This window comes from Rhinopithecus roxellana, chromosome 11 (genome assembly GCF_007565055.1).
Source record: "Rhinopithecus roxellana isolate Shanxi Qingling chromosome 11, ASM756505v1, whole genome shotgun sequence".
Lineage (NCBI taxonomy): Eukaryota > Metazoa > Chordata > Mammalia > Primates > Cercopithecidae > Rhinopithecus > Rhinopithecus roxellana.
The window spans coordinates 119,726,422-119,739,906 of record NC_044559.1 but is presented as its reverse complement, the minus strand read 5'-3'; the positions used below and the strand labels follow the sequence as shown (position 1 = coordinate 119,739,906).

General features: G+C 35.7%; 1 protein-coding gene across 1 annotated transcript in view; it reads right to left on the bottom strand.

Annotated features, from left to right (window-relative positions):
• Positions 1 to 13,485, bottom strand: part of PLXDC2 (plexin domain containing 2) — a 459,866-nt gene that overhangs the window by 132,353 nt on the left and 314,028 nt on the right. Inside the window, exon 5 of the mRNA XM_010385741.2 lies at positions 527 to 649. Within this exon, the coding sequence (XP_010384043.1) occupies positions 527 to 649 (123 nt within the window). The remainder of the gene's footprint in view (positions 1 to 526; positions 650 to 13,485) is intronic.

Here is a 13,485-nt window from a genome sequence, read left to right as displayed (position 1 = left end):
GATAAATCTTAACAGGCTCTCACTCATTTTTTAAAGTCAAGAAAACTTCATTTTCTTAAGTTGAACTACCCACAACTAATTACTTTATACTTTCTAAAATATGTGTTCATCTTATGAATACATACAAGTCATAAGTTCTGGAAATTTAATGTCAATATATGCCACCTCCCTCTACTGGAAGATCAGAACTAACAAAATTATTCCTATTTCCATTTTTTCTGATGGGAAAATTGGAAAACTGACTTATTGAAATAGCATCAAATAAATGCCTTTGCTTTGTCTGAGGTCTTGCCTACAGCAACTCATTTTTATTGCGTATAGATGTTAATAAACGTGTTGAATGAATGAATGAATGCCATTTGTGTACTCGATAAATCTTAGCAGAATAACATTTGTCATCTCAGACCATTTGCATCAAGCAGTTTACACACCAAAAAATAAACAGTTAACAAAAACATTAACAGGAATCTGATGCTTGAGGTTTAAAAATATACCTGCAGCAAAAAATAGGCTATTCAATACATACCATTATCAAAATATCTGACAGTTGAATTTCTGGATACACTGGGATCGAAATTTGCCATTAAAGGTGCTATGTACTGTGTGGCTGTTAGCATTCGATGTACAACTTCTCCAGTGTATATGAAACCTAGAATTAGAAAAATAGGAAACATATTCAGAAAAAGAAGCCCATATAAAATTAGGATTAAAATACTACAAACTCAATTACAGTCATATTATGAAAATAAAATGTCATGGTAGCTGGAAAAAAAGGAACATATTTAATATCTTAGTATCTAATTAACAATACTTGGTCTGGATTAAGTAACAAATTCTTGTATAATTTGGTAGAACCTTGCAAATCCAAAATCTATAACATGTACAATTTTAATTGGGGGAAAAGTGACTATTATCTGGATGAGATTATTAGATTAAAAATGCTAATACAGCATTATAAGTAATTCAAATATTCAATTTGCTGTTATTAATCCCTTGTTATTTTAACACTAGCTTACCACACAAGTCCTTTTAATGAGTGAATTCATTTTCATGATATTTATTTAAGCTACCATCTCAGCATAGGAATTTTAGAAATGACATCTGGTACAATGTAGAAAATGTTTTGATCCCTTTTATTTTTTCTTTCTTTCTTGGAAGTTGAAAGGGGGCTAAACACCCACGGTGAAGTTTTCACATTCTTGGTTTGCTCAAGCCTCTATACTATCAGCATGCTATCAAGAAGATAAAGTCTATATGTTTGTAGATAAGGTGGTAAAACATTGACAATGCACAAATGCTTCCCTATTTAGAGATTTAATCAATGCCAGTCTATTCTAGCAGTTGGATAATGAGAAGGAATTTACTGTGGAGGACTTTGGCTTTGAATTAACTTTCAATAGCTCCTATGTTACAAGTCTAACTCCCTTTCTATTATTCACAGTAGGTTTATTTACTTTGTGGATTATCCATGACAAATTGTTAATCCTGTGCTGGCTTCTTGCCTTCAAAGTCTTTAGCTGCCTGAAAGGAGAGTCAGCTCAGGAATTGCTAACTAATTTTAATATTAATCTAAGAAATACACAATTGAGATACATATGCAAATGCACACACACAAATAAAATGCAAGGCAAATTATTTGTGACAATGCAATTGTAATGTTTGGGCAGTCATGAGTTAATTAGATACCCGGCACTAATATAAATCATTTTTCTACTTTCACAAGAATTAATAAGATAATGATATTTAAAGCTCAAAAAGTGTTAAACTTTGATAACTCATTTTATAGTCTGAATAAATATTTTATTGGCAGATTGTGGTCTTCATTGTTTCAAATTCCAAACTGTGATGCCTAGGTAAGATATTGCAGAGTTAAACCTGTAGCTATTTACTTAGAAATTAATTTCTCTCTTTTTGGCAATATCTTCTTTTCCTTTGACTACCGTTTAACTTTTTTTTTTTTTTTTTTTTTTTTTTTTTTTTTTGAGACGGAGTCTCGCTCTATCGCCCAGGCTGGAGTGCAGTGGCCAGATCTCAGCTCACTGCAAGCTCTGCCTCCCGGGTTTACGCCATTCTCCTGCCTCAGCCTCCCGAGTAGCTGGGACTATAGGCGCCCGCCACCTCGCCCGGCTAGTTTTTTGTATTTTTTAGTAGAGACGGGGTTTCACGGTGTTAGCCAGGATGGTCTCGATCTCCTGACCTCGTGATCCACCCGTCTCGGCCTCCCAAAGTGCTGGGATTACAGGCTTGAGCCACTGCGCCCGGCTAACTTTTCATCAAAAGCATAATTGAACTCTAGCTATTCATCTTAAAAAATATTTTAACTGGAAAAATATTCAATGTGTACTTTTATCATCATGACTTCTTGTTTCTTATATGACTTACTGTTTCTTATTTACCAAGCAGTATCTTTCAAAATAAATACCTGATGCTTTAAGCAGAATTTTGTACATTTGTAATTTCACCTAGCTGAAGTGTATTACAAATATTATGGTGATAAGGTCATTGCTTTTATTATACTTCCTTCTAGATTTTCAGTCATACTCCTAAAATTCAAAGTGCAATATCACATCCTTAACATTATAAGCATGAAGAGTAACTGTTTTCCAGGGTCTCTATTTTTTCTCCTATCCTCACCAGCATGCATTTATAATTTATCATTAAAATGAATACAAAAATTCTATAGATACCATCTCTTAAGGGAAATGTTTGAATTAGACGCTGAAAGTGTTATTTCTGAGAAAATAGCTCCAAGTAGGTTATTTCTCTTCTTTATATTCTCCAAGTACAAATAGAAGAAACTGCTTAATTTGGAGGATGGAGGTCAGTTATTCAAGGAAGGAAGATAATTTTAAATAAGTACAAAATCCATTCTCCAAGACAACTTTGTAAGAAGAACAGCAGCAATCCCTAGAAATACACTGTTGCAAAATGTAAGAGCACTGATGATTTCAGACACTTCATACTTACTGCTAGTATTTAAATAAATAAAATATATATACTTTCCCCTCAATGTTTCTACATAGATTTGCTAAGAAACTACATATACTTTCATAGATTTGCTAAGAAACTTCTCTCCACTCTCAATAACCCAGTTGTCAGATGACAGAAACCATTAACTATTGTTTCTTTTGATCAGGAAAATGTTTCCCAAATCTATAATTTATCAAATGTCAAAGGTGAAATTTCAAATTGTTTCCAAAGAACTAAGTAGAAATACAGAAGAATTTGTTAACATGTATAAGCCACAGATATAGTTTTTAATTATTTTGTTACTAGACTATTAAAATAAGTTATGTTACTACGAGTATTATGGTTGATACAACCACAGTGAACAAGAAACTGCTACCACAATTACTAGCATGTCTGGTACTTCTATTACTACTGCCACTATTAGTACCACCACCACGAAGAATTACTATGAAAAAAAAATAAAAACCCCAAGAAGGAAAAAACCCTACTACTCTGCAAAATGAGTTTAATTTTACTAATTCAGGGAATACTTGTTTGTTTTTCTTCACCATATTGAAAGTTAATTATACCAATATCTCAGGTTAGCTTCTAACGACCAAGAAATAAAATTCTTGACTTCTTGGTGAAGCCCATCTAATGATAGGCTTTACCTAGTTCTCCTTAAGTTTCTAGATTTTAAAAATATCACTTCAGTAGTGGTTAATCATTGAGTGGAGACAAGCCTTACAAGCTTGCAGGGGAATGTAATTAGGTGTTAAATAAGAAAGAGTTATGCAAATTAATGCAAAAAAACTCCAAAGCTTTAAAGGCATTCATAGCTACCAACACCCCATTAGACATTTACTTCTTTTCTTTGACTGTTCTGAGCATTCCCAGCTAAAGATGATATATAAAATATATATTTATTTATATAAATACATATGTATATTTTGTGTGTATATATATGTTATTTTTCTGGGTTCTTAATGGTTTGGCGTAATTTAAGCAATATGTTTATTTATTTATTTATATTTTTATGTTTTTGAGACGGAGTCTCGCTCTGTCACCCAGGCTGGAGTGCAGTGGCATGATCTCAGCTCACTGCAAGCTCCGCCTCCCGGGTTCACACAATTCTCCTGCCTCAGCCTCCCGAGTAGCTGGGACTACAGGCGCCCGCCACCTTGCCTGGCTAGTTTTTTGTATTTTTAGTAGAGAGGGGGTTTCACTGTGTTAGCCAGGATGGTCTCGATCTCCTGACCTCGTGATCCGCCTGCCTGGGCCTCTCAAAGTACTGGGATTACAGGCATGAGCCACTGTGCCTGGCCTTTTTTTTTTTTTTTTTTTTTTTTTTTTTTTTTTTTTTTTTTTTTTTAATATATACACTTCAAGTTTTGGGATACTTGTGCAGAATGTGCAGGTTTGTTACATAGGTATACACGCGCCATGGTGGTTTGCTGCAACCGTCAATGTATCATCTACATTAGGTACTTCTCCTAATGCTATCCCTCCCCAAGCCCCCCACCCCCTGGCCGGCCCCTGTGTGTGATGTTCCCCTCCCTGTGTCCATGTGTTCTCATTGTTCAACTCCCATTTATGAGTGAGAACATGCGGTGTTTGGTTTTCTGTTCTTGTGTTAGTTTGCTAAGAATGATGATTTCCAGCTTCATCCATGTCCCTACAAAGGACGTTAACTCATCCTTTTTTATGGCTGCATAGTATTCTATGGGGTTTATGTGCCACATTTTATTTATCCAGTCTATCATTGATGGGCATTTGAGTTGGTGCCAAGTCTTTGCTATTGTGAATAGTGCTGCAATAAACATATGTGTGCATGTGTCTTTATAGTAGAATGATTTATAATCCTTCAGGTATATGTTTTAACCATTTTGTTTACACATCTCTGTAGCCATTTGAAGAGCTAATCATACAATGTCGCCTTTGCTTACTATATGATTCTACTATAAATAGCACTCATCTACCCATCTGCCTTTGCAGAAAAGTGGTCATTTATGCAGAAAATTTGGGACTGAGAAAGATACCTTCATGTAAAAGAATCAAGTAAGAGAAGCAAGCATATTTTGTTCTTTGAATCTCAAATAATAGCGAATACATGGCCACTCCCTTTTGCCTTAGCAATTAGTAAAACTAGAGTCAAATTCTGAGATCGGTTGTAATCAACAGCTTTGTTGTTGTACCTTGAAAAATTTCCTTGGACCGCTTTCCGTAGGTGGTCTCTGGTCATGTGAATAATCTGTTTTTACATCTGTAAGCCTCATCGAGTCCGTTGGGGGATTCTATCATTGTAGATCTTGTCATGAATAAATCCCATTCAATCATTATAGATTTATTAACCATAACTATGTATTTACTAACCTGAAATATTATTCTGATAATGGTGAAATTAACCAGTATCTATATAGGCCTTTGCTAATTATATTATTTTCATTTTTTTTTTTTTTTCAGAGACAGAGTCTTGCTATGTCACTCAGGCTGGAGTGCAGTGGCATAATCTTGGCTCACTGCAAACTCTGCCTCCAAGGCTGAAGCGATCCTCCTGTCTCAGCCTCCCAAGTGGCTGGGATTACAGGCATGCACTACCATGCCCAGCTAATTTTAGTATTTTTAGTAGAGACATGGTTTCACCATGTTGGCCAGGCTGTTCTTGAACTCCTGGTCTCAAGTGATCCACCTGCCTTTGCCTCCCAAAGTGCTAGGATTACAGGTATGAGCCCCTGCACCCAAACTTCATGTATTTTTTTTTTATTGTGTTCTTGCACAATTCTAAAAAAGAATAATGGTGCAATTAGTATTATTTCCATTTATTAAATGAAGTATTTAATAAGGCTGGGTAATTTGCCTAAAGCCGCATGGCTAGAATAGGTCTTGTGATTCCAAATGTTATGGACTCTTTACAATATATTTTTGCAGTCATTGTGTGTCCAGCCTTACAACAGATACATTAGAAGACAGAAAGTTAGGCAGTATTATTTTTACTTATCTTGACGTCATTTCTAAGGCAATCACTCTAGGAATGCTGACAATCCCCATAAACAAGTTAAAATTGCCACCGGATGACACTGTCCATAATTATCCAGTAAGGCCTCACTTAACATCTCCAGGTTCTTGGCAACTGTGACTTTAAGGTAAAATATGTAAGGCAACCAATTTCAGCACTGGCTGATTGATATCAGTAAGAATTAAGTTCCTATGGCATATTTCTGGATACAAAACCTCACCAAACTTCTAAATAAAGTGTTCCAAAAACACTTATTTAAATAAACTTGAGCTCTACATACATTTTAAAAAGGTTAATAAAAACAGATAATTATTTATCCAGTTATTTTGGTTCTGGGTCACAGGTGGCCTGAGCCTTTCCTGGCAGCTAAGGGAGTGAGGCAAGTACCAACCCTGGACCAGATGCCATCCCATCACAGGGCACATTCCCACATACACCCACACTCAATCACACTGAGACCATGTCGACATGCAGTAAATCTGATGTGCACATCTTTGGAATGTGGGAGGAAACCAAAGTACCCAGAGAAAGCCTACGCAGACATGGAGAGAATGTGCAAACTCCACATAGACAGTGGCCCTAACCAGGAGTCAGTTTTTTGTGTTTCTTTTCTCATCAACATTGAAGAATGATGTTGAGCAGAACAACTTTATTCAAGGATCTGCTACATACTCTCCCTCATTGGATTTTATACTTAAACAAGGAGGTTGAGGAAGAAAAGACCTGTTCTGTCTGTGTGAAAATTCCAGCACTTATGCCTTAGAGCAGGGTGTTGACCACCTCAAATCATGATACTTTTATTGAAATACTAAAGGCTCTTTATTTTAATTGGAAGATTTCATAAATAGATTTATATTATATTCCTCTATTGCAATTCACCAAATGAGATGTAAATTGACATGGGAATCACACACGATGAGATAATTCATTTCCTAGTAGAAGAAAATTATTTCCTAGTGATGTGACTAAATTACTTAAACTCTGTGTACTTCAGTTACCTAATCTGCTAAATGGGAGTGTAACGGAGTCAATAGCATTGGGTTGTTGTGATGGCTGAAAGAGTGAATACTGTAAGACGAATGCTTAAAAGTTTGCAGAAAACCAATGAATCACTTATATTTGCTCAAATTTTTACCCCTTGAGGCCTTTTCTATGAAGCCTTTACAAGTTAATCTTGGACTTATGCTAGGATATTTATATGACTTTAAAATTGTGCTTCAGACCTAAATGTACAACATGTGTTTACCTGCCTCATTCTTGTTTGAGTTAAGGTAGACTATCGATCCTAACTACAGGATAATAGATAACAAAAACCTGAGTGTCCAAAATTCTTAGTTTGATATATTTCTCCTTACATTCTGATGGAACAAGCACTTTGTAAAAATGTTAACCTCCTATGGGTTGCAAGTGGTTGTTTTGTTTAATTGGAAGTGTCATCGTAATAAAGGAAGCACAAAGAAGCTATAACTGCTTGTGAAACACTCCGTAAAACTTTAATGTGTAAGGTACTCCATAAAATATTCTACTTCATCATCTTTTAGTTAATATTTTGGACCCAAGAGGAAAGGTTGGAGTTGATGGGTATGCCTGTAGGGCATTGAACATTTGTAGCTAAATGTTGTCTTTAGAGTGCAAATGATAATGGTATATGCCATCTTTATTATCTGACATATGTACTGTTATCTCTACACAATAATCAAATAGATCTGAAATTTATGATCTTTTATCCATAAGGATTTGAAGACACACTTCCTCATCGTGATCTCTGACTAACCTTATATGTGTTCCATTTCTTCTATTCATGAAGAATTGAATTATTTAACTGCGTGTTTGCATTTATTGTTTGTCAATAGCTCAGTGTTGTTGGTGGACAAGTTGCTTGAACAACTTGATGAGGTCTCAGAACAATTCAAATTATGTTTTGCAAAAGTTCTATTTTGTAAGTCATGATACGTTTCACATGCTATAAACTACCTTCTTTAATACAAATACTTGTCAGATTTTTAAACAAAACCATGTGTGGCAGCAATTGATAATCTGAAAATGAAAAGTTGTGGTAAGTTATTTGGTAATGTAACTGTCCGCCAGCTGCTACAGTGCAATGACAGGTTTTATGTAACAGACTTGCTCTGAATAAAATTGGTGCTAGTGGACCATATAGTTCACTATGAGGATATTGGCTTGTATTTGCAAACTAGATGGTTAGTAAAATAAAATGAAGGGAAGAAATAGAAGCATTCAGAAATTCATGTGAGTTTACCAATCACTGGCTCCTAGGAAGAAACCCATAATATTATCAATCACCAAATACTTTCCCTTTAGAATTCCAACCAGCTGTCAAGTTAAAATATATCAAGGGTCTTTTATATTAAAATATATTCATTAGTTCTTAGGAAGCAACCTATAATAGTGTCAATCACCAAACAGTTACCATATTTATACTTGTAACCAGCTGTCAAGGTAAAATACATCAAATAGATTTTGTATACAAAATCAAAATATATTTACAGGTGTTAACATATATCACATGTCATAGACTCCTTAATTTTATTGACATAAGGCAGCATTGGGGATTATAAACCACAACAAAACCATTCCTTGGGGGGAAAAAAGCAACAAGTGACAACTCTGTTATCAGCTGCAAATTATGTTCATAAAATTACCAATATAAAAATTTGTGTTGACCATATAAAAAGTCTCTCTCCAACTCCAGAAAGAACAGGAGTTGAAATGTGTAGATGAAGAGGGAAAGATAGACAAAAAACAAACGAACAAACAAAAGCCAAAAATCAAACACCAAAAAGCCCAAACCTTCTTCCTGAATTTTCATTTTGAACTAACAACAAAATTGTTGATTTCAGTTCTTGTTTCCTCCATCTTGTTCCTAAAAGAAATTCATGTAACATGTTCTTAATTAATGTTAATTCCTCCTAGTGATCACTGTCAACAGCTCCCCTCACCACCTCCTTAAATGCTTCTGATTGTCTAGGATTTCTAGATACGGGTTCATTCAAAACCATATCTAGACTGCAGACTATGCATGGCAACCCTTGGAGTTTTATAGTACACAAGGCACCTGGCTTTTCATGGAAACATTGAACTGGCCGTCAAGTTTATTTCCTCTATCAAAATAGAACCAACTAATATTTTAAAAGCCTTAATCCTGCAGGTAGAGTAATGGCAGCAATATGGCAGAATAGGAGTTTCCAGTACTTGTCCGCTTTCAGAAAAATCAATTTATGCAATCACCCATAGACAAAAATACCTTCACAAGAACTAAGAAACCCAGGTGAGAGATTATAGCACCTAAGTGGAGCCCAAAAATAAGAAAAGACATATTGAAGAAGATAGGTAAGAAAATTTCACATTACCCACATCAAGTCTTCTCCAAGCCTATGCAACCCAGTGCAGAGAAAGATACCCTCTGGGTGAGTAAAGTGAGCAGCACCAAGTCTTCCTGTAGACCCCGACACTGGCCCATCCCAGTGAACCCCTTCAGGCAGGCCCATAGAGAACTAAGCTCCAAGCTAACCCATGTGACTCCATATTCCAGGCCCACCCTGACACCAGACCAGCATTTGCAATCCTGGATTCCAGACCACCCCGACACCAGACCAGCACTTGCAATCCTGGATTCCAGGCTGGCCCACATGGCTCCAGGCTCCAGGCTGGATGATGTGGTACCCAGTACCAAGTAGTTTGGCCTTCACAAACCTAGGCTTCAGGTAAGCCCTTGTGAACCCTTGTGCCAGGTTGATTCCCATAGACCCAAGATGCAGGCCCAAACTCATTGACCCAGGAACCATGCCTGTCATGCAGACCCAGACACTAGGATTGCCCAGTTAATCGAGGCTCCAGGTATACATCTGCAGACCCAGGCACCAGGTTAACTCCTGTGGACCCAGGCAGTAGGCCCACTCAAGCGCTGATCCAGCCAGCCTTCCCAGAAACTCCAGAAGTAAGCCTGAACATAGACTTTGTCAGCCACCAGCACAGAATTTCTGGATGGACTGAGTGGTGAAGGTAATTTTTTGTCAACATCAGTATATAAAGACTGAAAGAAGTGCCTACTTCTTCAAATGCAGAGTACATTACCAATGCAAGGTAACAAGGCTCACAAATAATCAAGGAAACATGACAGCATCAAGATAACCAAATAAAGCACCCATAACAGACCTCAAAGAATTGGAGATCTATGAACTGCCTGACAAATAATTGAAAATAATCATCTTGAAGCTCAGTGAGCTACAGAACACAAGTACAAAACAAACTGATATCAGGAAAGTAATACAAGAATAAAACAAGAAGTGTAACAAACAGAGAAACCATGAAAAAAAGAAGCAAACAGAAATTCTGGAATGGAAGAACACATTAACTGAACAGAAAAATTCCATAGAGAGGTTCAACAGCAGACTTGTTAAAGCAGGAGAAAGAATCAGCAAGCTTGAAGACAGAGCATTTAAAATTACCTGGTAAGAGGAGCAACAACAAAAGAATTTTTATAAGAGCAAAGAAAGCCTACAGGAATTATGAGACATCATTAAGTGAACCAATATATTCATTATGAGAGTTCCAAAAGAAGCAGAAAAAGAGAAAAGGCCAAAACTTATTATGCATAAACAATAATAGAAAACTTCCCAAATCTGGAGAAAGAAATGAACGTCCAGATCCATGAAGCCCAAAGAATCCCAAGAAGTTTAGACATAAACAGATCGTCAGAAAAACATGTTATTAACAAATTCTCTGAAGTCAAAAACACAACAAGAATTTTGAGAGCAGCAAGACAAAAATCTACTCATGACACAAAAGGGAATGTCTGTAAGGCTATCAGGGTGTTTCTCAGCAGGAACCTTACAGGGCTAAAGAAAGAAGTATGATAAATACAAAGTGTTCAAAGTAAACCAGCAATAACCAAGAATACTATACCCAGCCAACTTGACTTTTATAATGTAGAAGAGAGACAAAATTTCCTGGACAAACAAAAGATGCAGGAGTTCATCACCATTAGAACTACCTCATAAGAAATGGTAAAGAGAATCTTTAAGTTGAAGTGAAATGATAGAAACTAACAATATGAAAATATATGAAAGAATAAGACTCACTGTAAAGGTCAGAATGCAATCACACTCAGCTATTCTTATATTCCAATAGTGCTTCACAACTCACTTTTAACTCTAGTATAAAAGTTAAAAGACAAAGGTATTGGAAATATAGCTATAATAATTTATTAATGAATACATAATAAAAAAGATAAAATTGTGAAATAAACTACAAAAAAATATGAGGAGAGGAGAAATAAAAGTGTAGTTTTTGTATGTGGAGAAAGCTACGTTGTTATCAGTTTAAAACATATGCTACGACTTGAAGATGTCTTATGTAAGCTTAGTGGTAACCACAAAGGAAAAATTGATGGCAGATATAAAGATAAAGAAATTAAAGCATATCACAACAAAAAATTATCAAATAAAAAAGAAAACAACAGGAGAGGAAGAAAACAAGAAAAGGGCTATAAAATAGAAAACAATTAACAAAATGTAAATAGTAAGTCTTATCCATAAATAATTACTCTAAATGTGTGGATTACATTCTTCAATCAAAAGACATATAGTGGTTGAATTGATTTTGTTTGTTTGTTTGTTTAAAGATCCGACTATATGTTCTCTACAAAAGACTTAACCTTAGCTTTAAGGACACTCATATGCTGAAAGTTAAGGATGGACAAAGATAGTCCCTGCAAATTTCACCAAAAGAAACCAGGAATAGCCATAACTGTATCAGACAAAATAGACGTTAAATCAAAAACTGTCAAAAGAGACAATGATAACGATATCAATGCATCAAAAGGGCATAAAATTATAAACATTTATGCCCCCAATATTAAGAACATAAATATATGGCCGGGCGCGGTGGCTCACGCCTGTAATCCCAGCACTTTGGGAGGCCGAGGCAGGCGGATGACGAGGTCAGGAGATCGAGACAATCCTGGCTAACATGGTGAAACCCCATCTCTACTAAAAATACAAAAAAAAAAAAAAAAATTAGCCGTGCATGGTGGCGGGCACCTGTAGTCCCAGTTACTCAGGAGGCTGAGGCAGGAGAATGGCGTGAACCCAGGAGGCGGAGATCGCACCACTGCACTCCAGCCTGGGCGACAGAGCGAGACTCTGCCTCAAAAAAAAAAGAACATAAATATATAAAGCAAATATTAAGAGAGCTAAAAGGAGAAATAGTTCACCAATACAATAATAGTAGAGGACTTCAATATTGCCACTTTCAGCAATGGATGGGTCAACCAGACAAAAAAATCAATAAGTATACAGAAGACATGCACAAGACTGAAGACCAAATGAATTTAACAGAGATATACAGAATGTTTCATCCAACAGCAGCAGAATATACATTCTTTACAAATGCACACAGAATATTTGTTAGGATAGATCCATGTGTTAGGTCAAATAAAAGTCTTCACAGATTTAGGAAGATTTAAGTAATATCAAGTATTTTTTCAGACTACAATGAAATGAAAGTAGAAATCAATAAGAGGAGGAAAATTGGAAACATTCACAAATATGTGAGAATTAAATAACATAGTTCTGAATAACCAATGAGTCAAAGAAGAAATCAACAGTGAACTTAAAAGATATCTTGAGACAAACAAAAATGCAAATACAACTTTCTAAATTTTATGGGATGCAGCAAAAGCAGTCCTAAGAGGTAAGTTTATAGCAATAAATACCTACATGAAGAAAAAAGAAAGACTTCATAAAAGCAACCTAATATGACACCTCAAGGAACAGGAAAAAAGAACAAACTAAGCTTAAGAAAGGAAATAATAAAGAGTTAGCAGAAGGAAGGTAATAAAAAAAGATCAGAAAATATACGAACGATATAGAGACTAGAAAAAAAAATACGAAAAGTTAATGAAACTAGGAGTTGGTTTTTTTTTTTTTTTTGTAAAATAAACAAAACAGTAACTTTTAGTTAAACTAAGAAAAAATAGAATAATAAAATTGTAAGTGACTAGGTGCAGTGGTTCATGCCTGTAATCCCAGCACATTGGGAGGCTGAGGCAGGTGGATCACCTGAGATCAGGAGTTCAAGACCAGCCAAACCAATATGATGAAATCCTGTCTCTATTTAACATATAAAAACTAGCTGGGCATGGTGGCATGCACCAATAATTCCAGCTACTCAGGAGGCTGAGACAGGAGAATCGCTTGAACCCAGGAGGCAGGGGTTGCAGTGAGCCAAGATCATACCATTGCACTCCAGCCTGGGCAACAAGAGTGAAAAAAAATTTTTAAGTGAAAGAAGAGATTACAATTGATACCATATAAATATAAAAGATCAGAAGAAGCTACTATAAAAATTATATGCCAACAAATTCGATAACCTAGAAGCAGTGTATAAACTTCTGGAAACATACATATTACCACGTCTGAACAGAACAGTATAGAAACTCTAAATGGAATAGAAAATATGGATAAAAGAAACCAGAACAAAAAAACAGAATAGAAAAT